The 22,731-nt window shown below is 38.6% G+C and overlaps 1 protein-coding gene across 1 annotated transcript; it reads left to right on the forward strand.

Annotated features, from left to right (window-relative positions):
• Positions 1-342: 342 nt before the first annotated feature.
• On the forward strand, positions 343-16,470 carry LOC104217854 (secretory carrier-associated membrane protein 1-like). The gene is made up of 5 exons (XM_070153522.1): positions 343-489; positions 15,141-15,174; positions 16,017-16,139; positions 16,233-16,295; positions 16,370-16,470. The coding sequence occupies exons 1-5, from the start codon at positions 343-345 to the stop codon at positions 16,468-16,470; spliced, it is 468 nt and encodes a 155-aa protein (XP_070009623.1).
• The last annotated feature ends 6,261 nt before the right edge of the window (positions 16,471-22,731 follow it).

The following is a 22,731-nucleotide window of genomic DNA, read 5'->3' on the forward strand; positions in this document are numbered from 1 at the left end:
AATCATAGAATCAATCGAAATATGCAAGAGATAGAAGTTTAAACATAAAGAATAAGTTTAAATAAGGTTTTAGAAGAAGTTCCGAAAACCCTAATTTTAGAAGAAGGTGAAAACATTTTGAAATCGATGATTCTTGTAAAGATTTACAAGGATAGTGTAAAACATCAAAGAAACAGACTCAAATTGTTTAAAAATCGTACAGATCTAGGAGATGAAAGCAAAAATTAGGGTTTTAGAATAAACCCAAGTAGAGATGAAAGAACCTGTCTAAAATCTAAGGATCGTAATAAGTACAGCATGATTTTGCTCGAAATCATATTGAAGTATCCAAGAATAGACCAAATGGAAAACCCTAGATGCAAGTCGGCATGGCCCAGGGCCCTTGAAGACCTTAGGGAAGGCGAGCATGGCAATAGAGGAGCCATTGGAGGCTTAGGAGTTGAAGGGAGATCATCGGAGAAGACCGGAGAAGAAGGTCGGTGGTTGAAGGTGATAGGGTTAGGTTGAGTGGTTGAGAGAGGAGAGGAGATGAGAGAATACAGAGGCGGCGGTATCTAAACAATGAGCTAGGGTTAGGGGTCGTTGGAATTAAAAATGGTAAGAACGGACGAGGGTCGTTGATCTAGAAGATCAACAACCAGGATTTAATAAGGCTTTGGGTCGGGTGTTTTTAATCTAAAATTGGGCCGGGGTTGGGTTTAAATTGGGCTACAATTGAAATGCAATCTGGCTATATTTTAAATAGCCAATTTTCCCTATATAATTATTAATAAATGATAAATAATTTTTGGAAAATAATTTTGTGTACTAAAATGATTTAAAATAGATATTTAATATTTTAAAAATTTAGGAGATCAATTTCACGCATATAAATGTAATTATACATTAATGGGGCTATTATTACAATTATATGCAATTTAGCTTTAAAAATACAAAAACACAATTATAAAAATGCATAAAATTATTTTAACCATATTTTGGCATAAATATAGAAATTAAATGACTAAATCACCACAACACTAATTTGAGGGATAATTATTGGGGATTTTATGAATAAAAGGGAAGGAAATAAATCAATTTAAATCCTTAAAATTATGGAAAAATTATAAAAACCTTGTGCATGCTTATATATGCATATATATGCTATTTTGAAGGTATTTATGCATATAAAAAATATAGAAAAAAATTGGGTACCAACAGTTGGGCACCCTTCTGGGTCAACCTGGTCATCGGGGCTGCAATAGATGAAAACCCCTCCACAAACCGACGGTAATAACCCGCCAAGCCCAGAAAACTTTGGATCTCTGTAGTTGATATGGGTCTAGGCCAATCCTTGACTGCCGCAATCTTCTTAGGATCCACCTGAATACCCTCTGCTAATATAACATGACCCAAGAATGCACCGAACTCAACCAAAACTCACACTTTGAAAACTTGGTATACAACTGACTATCCCTCAGAGTCTGCAGAACGAATCGAAGATGTTGCTCGTGCTCCTCCTGGCTGCAGGAATAGATCAAAATATCATCAATGAAGACAATCACGAAGGAATCCAAATAAGGCTTGAACACTTGGTTCATCAAGTCCATGAAAGTTGCTGGGGCATTTGTCAACCCAAATGACATCACTAAGAACTCATAATGCCCGTACCGAGTGCGAAAAGCTATGTTAGGGACATCAGACGCCCTAATATTCAATTGATGGTGGCCAGATCTCAAATCAATCTTCGAAAACACCTTGAAACCCTGAAGCTAATCAAACAAATCATCAATCCTCGGCAATGGATACTTATTCTTGATTGTGACCTTGTTCAACTGTCAATAATCTATACACATCCTCATCGATCCATCCTTCTTCTTAACAAACAACACCCGGCGCACCCAAGGCGAGACACTAGGTCTAATGAATCCCTTATCAAGCAAGTCTTGCAACTGTTCTTTCAATTCTTTCAACTCTGGCAAGGCCATACTATACGGCGAAATAGAAATGGGCTGAGTGCCCAGAGCCAAATCAATGCAAAAGTCAATATCCATGTCGGGCGGCATACCCGGCAAGTCTGCAGGAAAAACCTATGGAAACTCACGAACAATAGGCACAGAATCCATAGAAAGTACCTCGACACTAGAATCACGAACATACGCCAAATAGGCCAAACATCCCTTCTCAACCATATGCAGAGCCTTCATATATGAGATAACCCTATGGGTGGAATAACCAAGAGTCCCCCTCTACTCTAAACGAGGTAAACCCAGCAAAGCTAAGGTCACAGTATTGGCATGACAGTCCAAGATAGCGTGGTAAGGTGATAACCAGTCCATCCCCAATATGACATTAAAATCCACTATATCCAAAAGTAATAGATCTACTCGGATCTCAAAACCCCCAATCAACACTATACATGAACGATGGACACGATCCACTATAATAAAGTCCCCCACCGGTATAGACACATATATAGGAGCACTCAAATAATCACTAGGCATGACCAGATACATGGAAAAATAAGATGACACATAGAAGTATGTAGACCCTGGATCAAATAGAACTGAAGCATCTCTACTACAGACCAGAACAGTACCTATGATAACTACATCGGAGGCCTCAGCCTCAGGCCTGGCTAGAAGAGCATAACATCGGGGATGGGCAACACCACTCTGAGTTACGTCCCTAGGACGGCCTCCTGTCAGCTGGCCTCCACCTCTAGCGGCCTGACCTCCGCCTCTAATACCTCTACCTCCACCTCTAGCACCTCTACCCCCACCCTAGCTGGCTGAGCGGGCGATGGAAACCTAGTTTCTAAACCATGGCATGGGAACCCTGCTGCTGTGATTGAATACCCACTAATCTCGGACAAGCCCTTCGGGTATGACCATACTCACTGCACTCAAAGCATCCACCTGAGTGATACGGCTGAGGAAACCGAGACTGACCCTAGCGGTCTAGCTGACCATTAGAATAGCTCTGAAGAGGAGGTGCTCTGATAGGAGCTGATGGTGCATGGTAGGACTGCTGATCAGAATACTGCACATGAGAACCACGGCCACCTGGAGCACTATGAGAAGTCTGAAGTGCTGAATGAAATGACTTGGCAGATGGCCCATACCAAAAGAATCCCTGCCTCCAGATGAGGCACCGCTGAACCTGCCTGAATGACGGGGCCTCTTGTCAAACCCCTGACCACTCCCCTGCGATAGAACCATCTCAACTCTCCTAGCCACATTGGCCGCATCCTGAAAAGAAATCTCGCTTCCAGTCTCCTTATCCATCTGCAATCGAATCAGCTAAGTGAGTCCCTCAATGAACCTCCTCACCCTCTCTCTCTCTCTCGGTGGGAAGTATAATAAGAGCATGATGGGCCAAAGCAATGAATCTGGTCTCGTACTGAGTGACGATCATAGAACCCTACTAGAGACGCTCAAACTACCTCTGATAGTCCTCCCTCTGAGTGATAGAACGAAACTTCTTAAGAAATAGCTGAGAGAACTGATCCCAAGTCAAGACAGGCGACCCAGCTAGCCTGGCCAAACAATAATCCCTCCACCAAGTCTTGGCAGAACCTGACAGACGAAAAGCAGCAAAGTCGACCCTATTGGTCTCCATTATCCCCATGTTCCGAAGAACCTCATGACAGTTGTCTAAGTAATCTTGGGGATCCTCTGAAGAGGTACCACCATAAGTAGTAGTGAACAGCTTGGTGAACCTGTCCAATCTCTACAAAGCATCGGCAGACATAGCTGCTCCATCACCAGTCCGAGCTACTACACCCGGCTGAACTGCTCCAACTAGCTGAGCTGCTGGAGTCAGAAACTGGGGAGCCATCTGCTCCGAAGTGCGAGTAGCGGGAGTTTGTGCTCCTCCCCCGGCCTGAGAGACGGCTGGTGCTACAGGAAGTAAGTCTGCCCGGGTGATACTCTTCATAAGGCCCACTAGACGGACCAGAGCATCCTGGAGTACTAGGGTAGCAATGATCCCTTTGAGACCTGAGCTGGGCCCACCGGAACTGTCTGGGCCGGAACCTCATCATCAAACTCTATTTGAGGCTCCGACGCTGGTGTTGTTGCTCTGGGCTGAGCTCTGCCCTTGCCTCGGCCCTTATCACGACCTCGTCCTCATCCTCTGCACATCGTAGGAACTGCTGCTAGGGGCTCGGGTTGCTGGTCAGCGGATGAAGAAGCACGTGTTCTCGCCATCTACAAAAGAACAGAGTAGAAATTCAATTAGCATTGAGAAACCAAACTGCACGACAAAGATGAATAGAAGTGAAACTATTCCTAACTCTGTAGCCTCTAGGGGATAAGCACAGACGTCTCCGTACCGATCCCTCAGACTCTACCAAGCTTGTACGTGAATTGTGAGACCTAAGCAACCTAGAGCTCTGATACCAACTTGTCACGACCCGGACATCCCACCCTCGGGATTCGTGATGGAGCCTACTCGAAAAGCTAGGCAAGCTGAGTGTTATAGATTTTATTATCCTTTTTCTTAACCTTTTAACAATTTAAATCAACATGCGATCAACAGCGGAATAATAATAATAATAATAATAATAATAATAATAATAATAATAATAATAATAATAATAATAATAATAATAATAATAATAATAATAATAATAATAAAGGAAATGCGGAAGACGAAGTCTGATAATTTAACTAAAGGCTAGTGCGAAAATCCAAGATACAACTCTACCCAGAATTGGTGTCACAATATCACGGACCATGTACGAATACTACAAATAGTGGTCTGAAAAGAAAGATACAAGTCTGTCTCTGAAGTAAATGAAAATAGAATATAAAAGATAGAAGGGGACGTCAAGGCCTGCAGACGTCTGCAGTACTACCTCGGGTCTCCGCTGGACTGAAGACAACAACCTCGCTATCATCCAAAAGCTCCAGTACCAAGATCTGCACACAATACAGAGTGTAGTATCAGTACAACCGACCCCATGTGCTGGTAAGTGTCGAGCCTAACCTTGGTGAAGTAGTGACAAGGCTGGGACAAGACTACGAAATAAACTTGTGCAGTTAAAGCATATACGACAAGTAATAATAACGGGAACTAGCAGTTAAAGATGGGAAGGGAGAACATGTTGCGGGGAATATCAAGTACCAACATTATCTCAGGAAAAAAACATAAAGAACATCTTAAAATTTGCATCTGTAAGAATAAGGAAACAGTAACGAATCAATATCTACTTTTATTCTTTATTATTGCGGCGCGCAACCCGATCCAAACCATATAACACTGTTGCGGTGTGCAACCTGATCCAAATCATATATCACCGTTGCGGCGTGCAACCCGACCCCTCATGTCCTCCCTTATTACTCCTTGTTACGACGTGCAACCTGATCCCATATAATATTATTGCGACGTGCAACCCGATCCCAATACACAAATCAACACCAATCACCAAAGAGTTCCGGCAAGGGAACAATAAGGAAACAACAATATCCCGGCAAGGGAATCAGCAACAAGAATAAACATATCCCGGCAAGGGAACCAACAGTAAGAATTAAATACGTCACGGCAAGGGAATCAGCTATAACCAAACTCTTATCAACTATTAACTTCACAAATGAAACCTCAACTGGAGCCAATGCTCAACACATATTCCCTCAAGCTAAGGTTAGGCCAAACACTTACCTCGAACTTCCACGGCCAACTCAAGCCTCAAACACCGCTTTTCCTTTAGAATTTGCCTCCAAGTTACTTGTATCTAGCCCAAATTAATTTAACAACATCAATAAATTCTAAAGAATGCATACCCTAGGTTTTCTATCATTTTCCCCAAAAAGTCAAAAATCGACCCCAGACCTGCTTGGTCAAAACTCGAGGTTCGGACCAAAACTTGATCACCCATTCACCCACGAGCCCGAATATGCAATTAATTTCGAAATCCGACCCCAAAATAAGGTCTAAATTCTAATTATTCAAAAAAACCTAACTCTACCCAAATTCCCAATTTCTACCATGAAAATTCTTGATTTTTTGATTAAAAGTGATGAAAAACGTTGGGTAATTGAAAGAATAGAGTTTAGAATTGATTATCAACACTTTGGGGATGAATTTGTGTGAATAAAATCGCCTCTAGGTCTTGGGAGTTCAAAAATATGAAGAAAATAGGTTCTGCCCGTTTTGAAATATGTTTTAATAAGACTGGGCAGGCCTTCATCGCATTCGCGATGGGCCTGCCGCGTTCGCGATGGGCCTGCCACGTTCGCGATGGGTCAGGCCCAAATGGACTTCGCATTCATGTTGGGTGGCTCGCGTTCACGGATCTTTAGCTCCTTAGGCCTTCACGTTCGCGGTCAAAGGGTTGCATTCGCGTAGAGCAAATTGAACTCCCTCACCCAGGCCCACTAACCCTAAGCGTTCGTGTGAGCCTGAACGCGTTTGCGAAGGGTAACCCCCCCTCCCCCCCAAAGCTTCGCGTTTGCGTCCTGAGCTCCGCATTCGTGAAGAACAAACCGACACCTGAGGAAATTTGCCTTACGCGTTCGTGAGTGAAGCCACGCGAAGAACAAAATCACTGTGCACCTGAAACAGCAAAACTTGCAACCTTTCTAAGTGTAAAAACATCCCGAAACCTATCTCAAACTCACCCGAGCCCTGGGGGCTCCAAACCAAACATGCATACTAACTCAAAAACATCATATGGACTTACTCGTGTGATCAAATCGCTAAATTAACATCTTTAACAACGAATTTAGCATCAAAATCAAAGAAAATACTCAAGAACTCTTAAGCTCAAATTTTAACAATCGAGGGTCCGATTCACGTCATATCAAGTCCGTTTCTTACCAAATTTTATAGGCTCAACTTAAATACCATATAAGACCTGTACCGAGCTCCGGAACCAAAATACGGGCCCGATACCATCAGATTCAAACACATTTAAACTTTCAAATTTTATAATTTCAGTGAAACAATTTTCTTCAAAAATTCATTTCTCGGGCTTGGGACCTCGGAATTCAATTCCGAGCATACGCCCAAGTCCCATGTTTTTCTACGGACCCTCCGGGACCGTCAAATTACGGGTCCGGGTCTGTTTACCTAAAATATTGACCGAAGTCAACTTAAATTCAATTTTAAAGGCCAAATTAGCATTTTCATCAAATTTTCACATAAAAGCGTTCAGAATATACGCCCGGACCACGCATGCAAATCGAAGTGAAATAAAAGGAGGCTTTTAAGGTCTCGAAATATAGAATTAACTTGTAAATCAAGTGATGATCTTTTGGGTCATCATAGTGTTAGGCCTGTTGGCTATAAATGGGTCTTTGTAAGTAAGAGAAATGAGAAAAATGAGGTACAAAGATATACACGCCTTGTTGCACAAGGATTTTCACAAAGACCTAGTATCTATTATTAAGAGATATATTCACCTGTTATGGATGCAATAACATTTCGTTATCTCATTAGTTTTGTTGTACATGAAAATCTTGACATGCATTTAATGGATGTGGTTACAGTCTACCTTTATGGCTGACTTGATAATGAGATACACATGAAAATTTTTGAAGGATTTAAAATGCTCGATGCACATAATTCAAAGTCCCAAAAAATATTTTCAATCAAATTGCAAAGAGCTTTGTATGGTCTAAGGAAGGTTATATAAATGATATCATTTGTCCATGTGTTTTTATAAAGAAAACATATCGGAGTTTGTTGTACTTGCCGTATATGTCGATGAAATAAACCTTATTGGAACTCTTATACAACTCCAAAAGGCAATTGATTATTTAAAGAAGGAATTCAAGATGAAAAATCTCAAAAAGATAAAATTATGTCTCGGTTTGCGAATTGAACATTTGGCAAATGAAATTTTTGTTCATCAATCTGCCTACACAGAAAATGTATTGAAACAGTTTTACATGGATGGAGCACATCCATTAAGTACTCCGATGGTTGTTCGATCACTTGATGTGAATAAGGATCCGTTCCGACCTCAAGAAAAGAATGAAGAGTTTCTTGGTCCTGAAGTACCATATCTTAGTGCAATTGGTGCACTAATGTATCTTGCTAATACTACAAGGCTTGACATACATTTTTCGGTTAATGTCCTAGCAAGATATAACTCTACTCATACAAGGAGGCGTTGGAATGGAATCAAACACATATTACAGTATCTAAAAGGGACTACCGATATGGATTTATTTTATAGCAACGATTGCAGTCCTGATCTTGTTGGTTATGTCGATGCAGGGTATTTATTCGATCCACACAAGGCTCGATCTCAAACAGGCTATGTGTTTACATGTGAAGGCACTGCATATCTTGGCGATCGACTAAGCAATCAATTGTAGCTACTTCATCTAATCATGCTGAGATAATTTCTATTCATGAAGCAAGTCGAGAATGTGTATGGTTGAGGTATATAATACATCTTATTCGAGGCAAATGTGGTTTGAAGTGTGATAAACTACCCATGATTTTGTATGAAGAGAATGCAGCATGCATAACCCAATTGAAGGGAGGATTCATAAAAGGAGATAGGACAAAATACATTTCACCAAAGTTATTTTCTCACATGATCTTCAAAAGAATGGTAATATCAATATGCAACAGATTCGTTCAAGTGATAATATGGCTAATTTGTTCACCAAATCTCTACTGACATCAACTTTTAAGAAACTAGTGTAGAAGATTGGTGTGCGAGGGCTCAATAATGTGAATTGATGCTCTCATCAGGGGGAGTTAATACGCGTTGTACTCTTTTTCCCTTACAAGATTTTGTCCCACTAGGTTTTTCTTGCAAGATTTTTAACGAGGCAACCGAAAGGCATATTGTTAGATATGTGTGCTTTTTTTCCTTCACTAGAATTTTTCTCACTATTGTTTGGGAGAAATAAGTGGCTCACGAGGAATGGAAAGAAACATATTATATTTGATCTCTAAGTCCTTACATAGCAATCCTGGGGGGTCATCACTTGTAGGAATGGCATAATGTTAATCCATGTTCCATACGGCCGATCGATTTTCTACCAAAGAAGATAGAGAGTCCCGCATACGAGAAAAGGTCACAAATAAAGTTTCCCTTACTCATTTCATTCACAATCTCTCTCTGCTCAAAAGGGGGATTATTCAGAGCGGGCTCAATGGATAACGGGGATGGAGAGAGAAAGAGTAGTAAAAGTTGACAATAAGTTCTTTCAAAATTGACTATTTTCCCCTCTGTTAGAGGTGTTCTAGAAATGTCTGACTTCTTTTTCATTCAATAGCGTCTCTCCTATAAGAGAGGGAGCTTTCTTAACCCCTACGTACGTTGCTTTTTCTTTCTCTATAATTTAATTGAAGCCGCAGCCCTATCCATTTATTCATTCGACCCAATTTTATTTTGTTCCGGTCCAAGAATTCTAACACGGTTTTATACCCATCTAGGAACAAGGGTTTTATTTTAGTTAAGATTTTAATGAAGAACATTATTTGTTGAATATACGTTCAAGGGGGAGTGTTATAAATAGAGTTTTATTTAAGGTGAATGTCTATATTTTAGAAAGATTATAGGGTTTGTTACTTTGTGGCTAAGTCACTTTTTTTCTATAAATAAAGGGTTCTATTCCATTATAATTCATCCTAAATCAATAAGACTTCTCTTTCTTTCTTTGTAATATTCTTCTTTATTGTTTCATTACAATTTAAATATTAAGTGCGAGTAAATTTTTGCAACAAAGCATTGTGCTTTGCAATGATACGTCATTTAGTGTGACCTTGGAGTCCTTGCGTGGAAAAAATATTTTACCCCATTGTCTTGATCCACACTAATATTAAATGAGTTCAAATCATATATAGATAGTTAATGTTAAAAAAAAATTAGCCTCTTTTATGAAGTAACATCTAAATTGTGTAACAGGCTAAGGCCTCATTTTGTTTTTTTTAAGATTAAGACGTCTAAATCTAAATACACATCTGAATATCAAGATGTGTATTAAGATTAAGATATCTGAATCTGAATATATATATCTGAATATTAAGATGTGTATTAAGATCTGAATACTAAATGATTAAGACTGTTTGATTTTTAACATCTGAATGTATAAAATTTATCTTTATTTGAAAATTAATAAACATAAAATTCAAATGAAATATTAATTAATCTAATATTCTATCAATAAAAAATATTTTTTTTTTAAAATATAGTAGTTGTTGGTGGTGATGGCTAACAGTGGTGCTTGTGAATGCCGACTAGAGGCAGTGATTGGTGGTAAGTTTGGTTGATGGTGGTGGTTCAAGGTAGTAGCTAGTGGTGGCAATTATGATTGAGGATGGTGGTGGTGAGTGGTGATAGTTGTGATTGAGGAAGCTGGTGGTGGGTGGTGGTAGTTTATAATGATAGACAGTGCCGATTATGGTTGTTGACGGTGATGGGGTGGTTAGTTGTGGTAGTTGAGGTGGATGAGTGTTGTTTGTGGTTGAGAATGATGGTGGTGGGGATAGTGGGTGATGGTAGTCGATTATGGTGGTGGTGGTGGTGGCATGATGGTAATTGATAATGATTGGTGGTGGCGACAATTAATAATGAATATGGATTATAGCATCTTAATAAAATTAAGTCTCTGTTATGGATCTTAATCATACAGACTTATTCAAACCCATCAAGTGGTTCTGAAGTAAAAAAACAAACACACTTAATGATTAAGATCTGAATAATTAAGATTCAGACTTTAAAAACAAGCGCACTTAATGTCTGAAATCTGAATGATTAAGATTCAGAGCTCCATTAACTACAAAAATGAGGCCTAACATTGTTGTGCCGTTTTATCGGTATCCCTGTTTCTTAATTAACCATTCTACCAAGTCTTCAAAGTTTTTGGTTCCATAGGTTTAATTTACCCTTGCAAAATCCTTGGGATCGTTTATGCACCTCTACGTTAGGCTCAGAGGTGGAGTTAAGATTTGAAGCTTATGGGTTTAGGATCCTAATTTTTTTTAATTTACTGGGTTCTATATATATTCAATGAATTTCTTAAGACAAATATAAGATTTGAACCAAAGCTAGTGGGTTCACCTAACCCATAGTCAAAGGGCTGGCTCCGCCCCTTATTAGGCTTCTTCTGGTCTTTTGCTCTTATTTTAGAGCTTGTGATGCTTGCACAGCGGAGGAACGTGGCCAAATCGCAAACTTGTTTCGCAAAATAATTTGTTAAATACTTTTTCCGTTCCAATTTGTGTGATATATATATATATATATATATATATATATATATATATATATATATATAGAGAGAGAGAGAGAGAGAGAGAGAGAGAGAGAGAGAGTTTAATTCAGCATACTACTTAAGAAAAAACAATGAAGACTTTTGAAACTTATGATCTTAAATATGCCATAATACTTGTGTGGCTATAAAACATTTTAAGTTTGTGCCCTTAAATATGCCATACTATTGTGTGGCTCATTAAGGATAAAATGGATAGTGCAAAATTAATTATTTTTAAATATAAAAATATATCATTATTATTGGAAAGGACTAATAAGTAAATGTGCACCTACATTCCAGTTTATGTGACATTCTTTATTAATTTGTTCCTTAAAGAATGACACCTTTCTAAATTTGAAAATAATTTAACTCAGCCTTCCCGTTTTGTTCTTAATGACAAGCTTTTATAATTATTCAAATATTATAGTATCTTAAAGATCACAATTTTCAAAAGTCTTATAGCTGTAAGCACGTGATTTTTGTCCTATATGAGAATTACTCCCAAAAAATTCAAAATAAAATAATTTTCCTTTGTGTGCAATTTTTGAATTTTCGTGGCATTTTTTGATAATTATTTGTATTTTTGTTTGTGCATGTTTATTTGTTATATTAATAAAAAATATAAAATATGTCGCATTTGTATTTAATATTTAATTCTACAGTTAGGAGTAATTAAGTTTGTTTTACAAAATGAAAAAAAATCATAAAAATATGTATTTTGTATTTTTAGCATTTAACGTCCAAATTGTGTGATTTTATCGTTAATTGCTATTTAATTGTGTGTTAATTGTTATTAGGAGTTAATTAGTATTTTGAGATAATTTTGGGTTTTATAATTTAATCTTAGCATTTTTAGCTTTATTAATTAGGAAATTGAATAAATAGAAAAGAACAAAAATAGAAGAAAATCGGATTGGGCCTTTTCTTCAAATTTAAACCACAAGCCCAAAAGAAACAAACCCATACCGGGCCAACCCGACCCGGTCCGCCCCATAACCCCAAAGATCCAACTCCCCCTCTTTATTTTCATTTTTCATTTTTTCCCAAAACAAAAGATCCCCAAACCCTAAAACACCTACCCCCCCTCTTCTTCTCCAAAAACTCCAAAACACCCCAACCTCCCATGGCTGCCCTCACACACAAGAAGCAACCATGGCTGCCCTCCTCCACCGTCGACCAACAGTCCGGCACGACCACCTGCTGCCCTCCTTCATCTTCTTCGTCTTCTCCATGTCGAGCTCAAGCTCGACCATGGCTACCCCTTCAACACATCGTCTTCGCGAGCTTCACCATGAGCGACCTCATGCCACGAAGCTCTGCCATGAACGACTACCCTCGAGGTCCAGCTCCCATGGCTGCCCCTTGCTGCTTTGTCTTCTCCATGGCGAGCTCAAGCTCGTCCATGGACTGCCCTCCACCACCATCTCCTTTGAACCAACGAACAGCCTAAACGACCACTCAGCTCACGTCCAAACGAACCTCGTCGCTTCTGCTGCTTTCCTCACTGTCAAACCAGCCATGAACGACCACAGCTTGTCATCGCCAAACACCCCTCCATCGAGCTTCGTCTATGTTTAAGTTTCCGGGCAGATTCGAGTTATTTTGGTGCGATAATTGTTTCCGGGCAGATTTGTTTCCGTTCGAGTTCGTCGTTGTTCCGATCCGGTTAGTTGGTTTAAGTTTCATTTCTGTCCGTATCTTGTTTAATATTTTCAGATTTGAAATCAGTATATGTTCGATTCATTTCTTGATTATTTCTTCAGTTCATTTTTATGCATTTGTTCTTGTTTAGTTTTAATATGGAAGTGTGTTGGTTATAATGTTGTTAGATTTAATTTGAAGGTCAATTAATTTTGTTGAGTTTTGTGTTCTTGTTTGTTATTGTTGTTGAATCTTAAAGTAGGTTTGTTGTTAAAAGAAAAAAAAAAGAAAATAAAAATATTGTTCAGTCAAAGTAATTCCAGTTTGTTTCTTTGTTGTTCATCATTTAGTTTGAATTTGTTGTTTGAATTTGTTTAGGAATTGGTTATAGTTGTTGTATTTTGGTTAGAATTGATTAGGCGGATTGGATATAGCTGATAGGGTAGAATGGTAAATTGCAGTATGTTCAGGGGTAAAATGGTAATTTCAGTAAGTTCGGAGGGGTATTTTTGGAATTGAAAATGTGAACAATTATTTAATCTGAGTGCTCCGTCCACTAGGCATTAATAATATTACAATAGTACATGGTGGGGGACAAGACATAATGGAGTGGGAATAATGCATTTATTTAATATAGTGGGGGACAAGACATAATGGAGTGAGAATAATGCATTTGTTTAATATAATGGGGGACAAGATACAAGATAGTGGGGGAATAACTCTTTAGTTTAATATAGTAGGGGATAAGACACAAAATAGTGGGGAATAATTCATTTGTTTAAGGTAGTGGGGAACAAAACATGCAATTATGGGAATATTTCGGGTTAGTGGTTCAAGACAAGAGTCCGGTTATAAATAGAGTCATTTGACACATTAGGAAAGGAGAGTTGGAGGATAAAAGGAGACTTTTAGGAGACTTTGAAGAAGAAAAAAAGAAAGTTGAGAGAGTTGACTGAATTTTGAGAAATCAGAATTTGAGAGCAAAAGAGAAAAACAAGTTGAACTTTTACTTGAATAATTTCTGTTTGCCTTTCCTTGAGTGTTATTCAAAATCAGTAAACTACTGCATCTTGTATCCGTCTCTTCTGCTTTGACTGCGATTGCATCTGGTACTGCTGGTTTTTCAATCTGTTACTGGGTTATTCTACTGGTCGTTACTGGTTTTGCTGTGTTGCTGAACCTGTTGTTGCTGTGTATTTACTCTACTGCTGCTTCTACTGATCTTCATCTTCTTTCCTTGCTTTCCAAATACCAGGTACACAAACTGATACACTGGTACATCTTGTAAGCTACTCGAAGCATGAATGCAAAAAAATGGGAAAGATTTGAAGCTGTAGTTTAATGTAGTCTTTTCTTTCTTTTACTGTCTGTATTTAGAACATTCTATGCGCTGCCCATGTAAACTCTTTAAATGACTCACTTTCGAAACTCAACTATAATAACTCGTGAGCATGTAAATAAATTAGAATTCTTTTTTTTTCATTATAGAGACAAACGAAATAGAAAAACATAGTCACTATAGGTTGATCCTTTTAAAACAAAAATGAGGCATGCCTTGCCAAACAAAAATGCAAATTGCGGGGCCTTCAATAATTGGTCATAATAAAATACTTAGAATTTGGGATGGGCCGTTTAGCGAATTTTTACGGCCTTCCTCAAAGATAATAACGTGTTAGACTTTTAGGCGCGATTTTAATTAATTTACATTCTTAAATTCGGGTGCGCATTTATGTGACCCAAATCCAAATCTCAACGGTGTCGGAATGTATCAACAACCACGGGTGCATTGATTGCGACGTGGTTCGAAGATCCATTTCCACGACGTTGCAATTCTATAAAAATAATAATAAAAGCGGTTTTAAACTTAATAAAAGCACACAGGTTATAACATGTATTAAAATCAGATATTTAGCCATTATAACAATTTAAGCGACCGTGCTAGAACCACGGGATCCGTGGGTGCCTAACACCTTCCCTCGGGTCAACAGAATTCCTTACTTAGAATTTCTGGTTCGCATACTTCATTTGGAAAGTCGGAAATTTCCTCGATTTGGGATTCAAGATAAACCGGTGACTTGAGACACCAAAAGTCAAACCTTTCTCAAGTGGCGACTCTGAATTAAATAAATAATCCCATTTTCGAATATTGTCACTTAAATTGGAAAAACTCCCTCACGCATTTATCCTTCGGGGTAGGCGCGCAAAAAGGAGGTGTGACAATAGCGATATAACATTCGGCTGCTCCTGTTTGCTTGAGGTATCAATGTTAGTATCAGTTGATTTGGTTTCTTGCATGCGCAGGAATTGAGACAAAAAGAAGAGGCTGCTGCAAGAGGTGTTTCCTTTTTCTCCTTGCGTTAGTCGAATGATCTCTTGTACCCTTTTATGCTTCTTCATTCAATATCAGGGCTATTTCAGTTAGTAACTTTGTAGACATTGAAACTAGGAACTTAAAATCTAATTTGCTCCGATACTGCAGTTTAGGTGTCGCACTCATGTCGACACGATACTAGTATGGGTGTGAGTATGGGATCCGTACTGGATTTGGTCAAACAATTTTGGATATTTTGATCACGACAGATAGAAAAGTTCGAGACGAGATACAAGTTGATTCCCAAAATCATAACCGAAACTAGGATAAATTTGAAGAAAATAGTATACCTTATCTAGAAAATCAATCTTTTACTCATCTATAACTTGAGAATAAAAAGGAAATCCACACTTTATAAGCTACACGTAAATATTCCACAAAATTTCTCATAATTTAGAGATATTTTTATTTTTTTGACTTATTTTTAGTCGGATCCCTGCACCCGTATCCGTACTAGGATCCGTATCCCCAAATCTTAAAATTTATATCTCGAAGGATCCGACCTCTAGATCCGCACCCGTGCTGGACACCCGTACCCGTGTCCGAGCAACTTAGCTTAAAATGGGATAGAACCATAAATTTCCAATTAATTACATATGAAGAAATAGAGCTTATTGACTTTTCCTTTTTGGTTTTCGTTCTATTATATCCATTGTGTCCGTCCAAATTTAATTACAGTGGTGTAGCCATAAGTAATGCGAATCTTATGACTTTTCTAATAAGTATTTTACAAGTTTAAAGGTTACATGGTTCAGATGATTTTTATGCAGTATTTTCAAGTCCCTCTATTCTCTCTGATTTTACAGCAGCCATTGTTGTTGAGGCGAAAAATTGGCCTCCATTCTTCCCAATTATCCATCACGACATTGCAAATGAAATACCTGTTCATTTGCAAAAGCTGCAATATGCTGCATTTACTGCATTTTTGGGTATGTTATCTTTACCTAACTATATGTTTGGTTCTTCATTTTGATTTTCGTATTTTACAAATGTCATTTTGGCATAACTTATGATGTTAACAGGACTTTTTGCGCGCCTTTTATGGAATATCATAGCTCTCACTATAGCATGGATTAGAGAAGGAGGTTTGTTTAATTCAGTGTGTTCCTCATTTCTGCATGTCATGAAGCATCCTAACTTTTAGTTTTTTTGGCTTTAGATGTCAAGATCTGGTTCCTTTCTGTTATCTACTTCATATCGAGTGTTCCAGGAGCCTATGTATTGTGGTGTCGTCCTCTTTATCGTGATTTAGGTAAATAATGTTCCTGTATGTTATCAAAGGCGCGCTTAATTCCTGAAGCGAGGCTCAAAATATGTTGAGCGCTTCGTGTCGCTTAGCGGGCACTTTAATATTGTCATCAAGGCTCTAAGTCATGAGAAGACGATACTAAATAATTGATATTTCATGATTTTATCGTAAATTTTCTTCAATTTCTTTATTCATATTTGGTATTCATTCTTATAGATATTAGTCTTGAACTATACATACATATTTGTAGTTTTTCCCCACTTGTGTCTTTCTTCATTAAAGCCCGCGCTTTAATTTGCGCGCTGCGCTTAAAGCCTCAACAACCCTTTGAGCTTTTTTGCGCTTTTCACCTTGTGATAACACAGGCAATAACGCAAATTGTCACTTGAGTTTTGGTCATGTAGCTGAAATATTATAGCTTACAAGGTTGATATATGGCAGAAAACTCATTCATTATTTTGATCTTGTCTGGGGCTAACACAAATATTTTGTCACAGAACTGAGGGTACCATGCAGTTTGCGGGATTTTTCTTGTTTTACAAGGCAATTAAGTCCCCTAGATTTTTTTTTTTTTATCTAAATTGGTGAATGCAAAGATGTCTTATTATATTTTGCTTTTGTGTACAGCTTCATATTATATTCTGCGTCTTTGCTGCTGTTTCACCTCGAGTCATAGGCGGGCCTACATTATGGTTTGATGGGTCACGGGACCGTTAACCTCGGCAAAAACCCGGTATATATAGCTTGTATATCACTGTACATAGCTGTACATAGCTGGGACATCTTAAATATTTTATTTGTGCATCCAAGACATAAAATGTACACGGGAGGACTGGTTGTATGAATCTCTTAAAATTAACCCTTTAATTGGATTACTAGGGTTCGAGACCCTTCACCAACTTTTCTCCAAATTTTTATTTTTTACTTTTATCCTTCTTTGAATTTAATTTTATTCTTTTTTAAATCCCTCCTATAATAGTGAACTTAATTAATTTTATTCTTTTTTAAATCCCTCCCTTTTAAAAGCCTAAGGTTGCAACTTATTGCCACAACCTTCTTCAACAATCACTTAGATAAAGTAGCATATATATATTTGTTAACTTCGACTCGGTAATGACAACTAGAGTTAAAGATTCTTCTTCAGTTCTTTGATTATAACACACCCTTAATCTTGATTTCTTTATTAAGTTTTTGATTATTTTTGAAGTTTGAATACCCCTTTGATTACTGGTCCTTTTTTATTTGAGAAAAAATTAGAAACTTTAAAGTTTGAAACATGCTTAAACCAAACACCTTCCCTTTTCGTAGCACCCATTTTGAGAAGAAATATCTCTCTATGTTCGGTGCTTTCTCTTTCTTTAGAACTTTATTTTTATACTTGGATAATAAGGCATCATAATCATTAAGTACTCAAAGAGTTGTACGCCAAATTTTATCGATAGTAATTAGCATACAATGGTGCCCCGTCGTGCTCAAATCCTGGGTCCGCCTCTGCCTCGACTAGTTTTTGATGGAAAATCACTTACGTAAGTTCCTTTCGTACGACTTGTTGGAACGAGCTTTAGTCCTTCTTTTAGCTAATTGCTTTTAGATTTCTCTGGATTTTGCTCTAAGTTGTTGCAATTATTATCTGGTTTCATGACCTGACCTTTTACAATTTGTTGGAACAGAGGCATTCTACCTACAACAGATCTCATGGGCGATGATGTATAGCATGAAGTATAGCATACAAATTATAGGAGTCAGTCTGTTAACATGAATATGCTATTTTCCTCATTTAGATTTTCTATTTCATCGGTTTTGGGCTGTTTTGTCTTGAATCTGTGCTGAGCATCTTGGTTATAGGTATGATCTCTCTCTTATATATTTGATCTCTACTTACAGTTTATTCTTGCCATACCCGACGTGAATCCGGATTCATCGAGCCAGTGGGTTCGGATACCTAACATCTCGGTTTTCTCGTGATCTCCTTATGCACTAAGTATGTATGTATTTCTGTGGAAGTCGTAAAGCTGTAGAGATGAAGCGCGAAGCTGCTAGAGGGGCTCTGAGAGCAACAATATAATGGTGGAAATGGCTGGTGAAGTGTGGTATATATAGAATTTGGTCACTTTAGTCGGGCAAATATGTTTGTTTCATATGTTTGAGTTGTGGAAGGGAGCGTTGGTGCAACAGTAAAGTTGTTTCTGTGTGACTTATAGGTGGTGGGTTCGAGCTGTGAAAGCAGCCACTAATGCTTGCATTAGGGTAGACTGTCTACATCACACTCTTGGGGTGCGGCCCTTTCGGGCCCTACGTTAATACGGAATACTTTGTGCACCGAACTGTCCTTATCATTCTTGTGGTATGTGTCTTCATTATACTACTTTGACCTCAATGGTTTTTAGGAAAAGTATAGAAATTCACGTCCTGTGTTCGAGTTGGTATTTGGTAACTACTAGCTAGTATCATTTTATTTGATTTCGAGTTGTTTTCAATGGTCAAAATTTTAATTAAAAAAGTAGAAATGAAAAATAAAAGAAAGACGGCAGCAACGAGATCAAATACATATTTGAAGCGCGAGGCGCTCAATTCTATTATTTATGTGATCAAAGGTTGTACAATGGGAATAAATTAGGTTGGGATGGTCAAATTCAACATGATATTTTAATGGTTTATTGGAATAGCTGGACAATATTGAAAATTACGCTCATCTCTTCAAAATTATGTCGTTGTTATCCTGTCGATGTCATCATGTTATTATTGGTTTGTTATCGTATTATTGACGGAGTATGTATGATAACAAATTACTCCTATTATTTAACTTAAAATTCGATTACTAGATTTACAAAATTAGGCCACAAATAACTAGCTTAAACTAATGCAACTGAATCAGTGTTAATGAAAGATAGTGTTGTATGGGTCAAAATCTGACCACAGTAGTCGGCTAAGCTGGAATCTCGCCCAGGTAGCGAAATAGCGAAGAACACCACGACCGACCTCGGGGTCAAAGCATTGATAGCGTATGTCAAGTCAATATTGTACTCGGGTAATGATGAAAAGGACAGTCGCAGGAAAGCATGTTGGTCAAAGGCCATTGAATAGAAGTTCTAGGAACAAATGGGTGTAAGCACTAATACAATTGGGGGGGGGGGAGGGGGCTCCGCTTTTCTTCTTTGCTCTCTCACTTGTGATTCTTTTCTGCTTCAGATGTAAGCCTAATTCTCATGTTTGATATAAGATTATGACATCAATAAATCTGAGATGTTCCTATCTTTCGTTATTTCCCGTTGTATATGTTTAGATCTGAAGTTAATTATGTTTGGCTAAGTTTTACCTCCTTTATTATTGATAATTGAAGTTGGCAAAAGAGTCTTAAACTTTTCATTCAAACAATTTGGCGCCGTTTGTGGGGATTTCTTAGCTAAATTTCTAGTTTCCTTCAGATCCAAAACCGGTGAAATATAATCACCCACCCGAAAAAGTGGTAAGTAAACCTCACATGCTAATCCAGATCAGGGTGCTACATAAAAGCAGAAGTTACAACCAATATCCACGCAAAGTCCACACGAGAGGATGACACCTGCTGCGCAATCCTATAAAAGAATGGGCACATCCTTCCCTACTCTCACATCCCCCCACACATCGGATGATCCATGAACAAGGCACGACATGTCTCCCTTGTTATGGATACGAATCAGACGAGATCGAACTCGGACTCGATTTATACACCGTAGCAGTTAAGGCGAACCCAACCCACGCGGAGTTAGGGCACCTTTATAAAAGAAAGGAGAGTTGAATACGGCCGCCGAATCTAAAACCACTATTCCATCAACCACTTAAACGCTAGGCAGAGCAAGCAACGCTATAAGGCTACCCTCGTTCACCGACCCATTGGATCGAGGTAAGGAAAATCTCATTTTGGTTTACCCTCTGTTGTTTACTTAAACAGGAACACAAGCGCCATACGGGCAAGCGAGCAAAGGAACATTCCAACTAGAGACAATGGAAGGAAATCTACTACAAAATAACTGGAATATCGCCCAGCTCAAACACTTCTGGAAACTGACGCCCTTTAAGTCGTACTCCTTTTCCCTCGCTCAGGTTTTGTCCCAATACGATTTTCTCGGGGAGGTTTTTAATGAGGCGATGAGGGGGATATCTCCAAGTTCAAGGGATAATTCATCGCCCCGCCTACCGACGAGCTCTCCAGGACAAACAATAAAGGGACTAGATACAGGGAAATTACAATATATGCACGAAACGAACGCATATGGTACCCCCAGTCAGCAAAACAACAACGTTTTACACTCTCCGACATCAAATTCTCCAATGCAAACAAAATTAAGCAAGCTGGGACTCACCCAGGAAACGCAAAAATTAAGGGAACTGGGACTCACCCAGGAAATGCAGAGGTTAAGTGAAACTGGGACTCCCCCAGGGGACACTCGAAACTCTCCAAAAAAAAAAAAGCAAAATCGTGTACGCCAAGATCCGCTCTGATGTCTACAGACAGTATGGTAGTCTATGATTTGCCAAAATCTGACAATGACATAACGGGTTAACATTTCGACATCAGCTCGAAATAACACCCCTACAACCAAAGGCTATCGTCAAAGAGAAAAGTTCGACCTCATTCGAATCATAACGGGTTAACAATTCGATATCAGCTCGAAATAATACCCCTATGGCCAAGGGCTATCACCAAAGAGAAAAGTTCGACCTCGTTCGAATCATAACGAGTTACATTTCAACATCAGCTCGAAATAACACCTCTACGGCCAAGGGCCATCGCCAAAGAGAAAAGTTCGACCTCGTTCAAATCATAACGGGTTAACAGTTCGACATCAGCTCGAAATAACACCTCTACTACCAAGGGCCATTGCCAAAGAGAAAAGTTCGACCTCGTTTGAATCATAACGGGTTAACATTTTGACATCAGCTCGAAATAACACCCTTACGGCCAAGGGCCATCGCCAAAGAGAAGAGTTTGACCTCGTTCGAAGCATAATGGGTTAATATTTCAACATCAGCTCGAAATAACACCCCTACTGCTAAGGGCCATCACCAAAGAGAAAAGTTTGAACTCGTTCGAATCATAACGGGTTAACATTTCGACATCAGCTCGAAATAACACCCCTACGGCCAAGGGTCATTGCCAAAGAGAAGAGTTCGACCTCGTTCGAATCATAACGAGTTAACATTGTAAGCACGTGATTTTTGCCCTATATGAGAAATACTCCCAAAAAATGCAAAATAAAATGATTTTTCTTGATGTGCAATTTTGAGTGTTTTTGTGATATTTTTGGATAATTATTTGTATTTGTCTGTGTTTGCTTATTTGTTAAATTAATAAAAAATACAAAAATACGTCGCATTTTGCATGTAGGATTTAATTCTACAATTGTTAGTAATTAAATTTGTTTTTACAAAAATTAAAAATTACAAAAATAGGCATCGTTTGCATTTTTAGCATTTAATGTCCAAATATACAATTTTATGCTTAATTAATACTTAATTGTGCGTTAATTGTTATTGGGAGTTAATTTGCGCTTTTATAACTTAATTTAGTTCTTAATAATAGTTTAAGTATTTTTATAATTTAGTTTTAGAAAAATAAAAGAAGAAAAGAGAGCGAAAATATAAAGAAAGTCGGAATTGGGCCTCTTCTTCAATTTCAAGCCACAGGCCCAAAAAATGGCCCAATCTTCCCTACGACCCAGTCCATTTCGAACTGGGTCGACCCAGTCCATAACCCAAAAGACCCAAACCCCCTTTGTCTTTCATTTTTTACAAAACAAAAACAACAAAACAAAAACAAAAAAAGAAGAAGAAGAAAACCCTAAAATTATACTAACCCATCCCCCCCCCCTCCCTATCTTCTTCTTCCCCAAAGCTCCAAACTTTCCAACCATGGCTGCCCAACATCGACCACTCTCCAGTCCGCCTACCCAAGCCATGAACGCCCAAGCTCCTCCGGTCACGTCGAGCTCCCATGGTTACAACGTTGCGCCTTCTTCTTCCTCGTCAAAGCTCCAAACGTTGCTGTTTTTTTTCTTCTTCCTTCACCTCACGCTGCTGCTTGATGTCCAGCAGCTCTCCATCTCGTGAAGTTTCACAACCCACCATGGACGTTGCTAGTGATGCTTCGTCAAGCTTCTATTATCGCCAAACACCCCATCATTGAGCAAACAAACCCCATCGCTGCCCACGCCGCTGCTGTCGCGGCTTCTTCTTCTACTCCGCTGCTGCATCTTCCATCTCCTCGACCAGCTGCTGCCATCCGCCATAGC

This window comes from Nicotiana sylvestris, chromosome 8, assembly GCF_000393655.2.
Source record: "Nicotiana sylvestris chromosome 8, ASM39365v2, whole genome shotgun sequence".
Taxonomy (NCBI): Eukaryota; Viridiplantae; Streptophyta; class Magnoliopsida; order Solanales; family Solanaceae; genus Nicotiana; species Nicotiana sylvestris.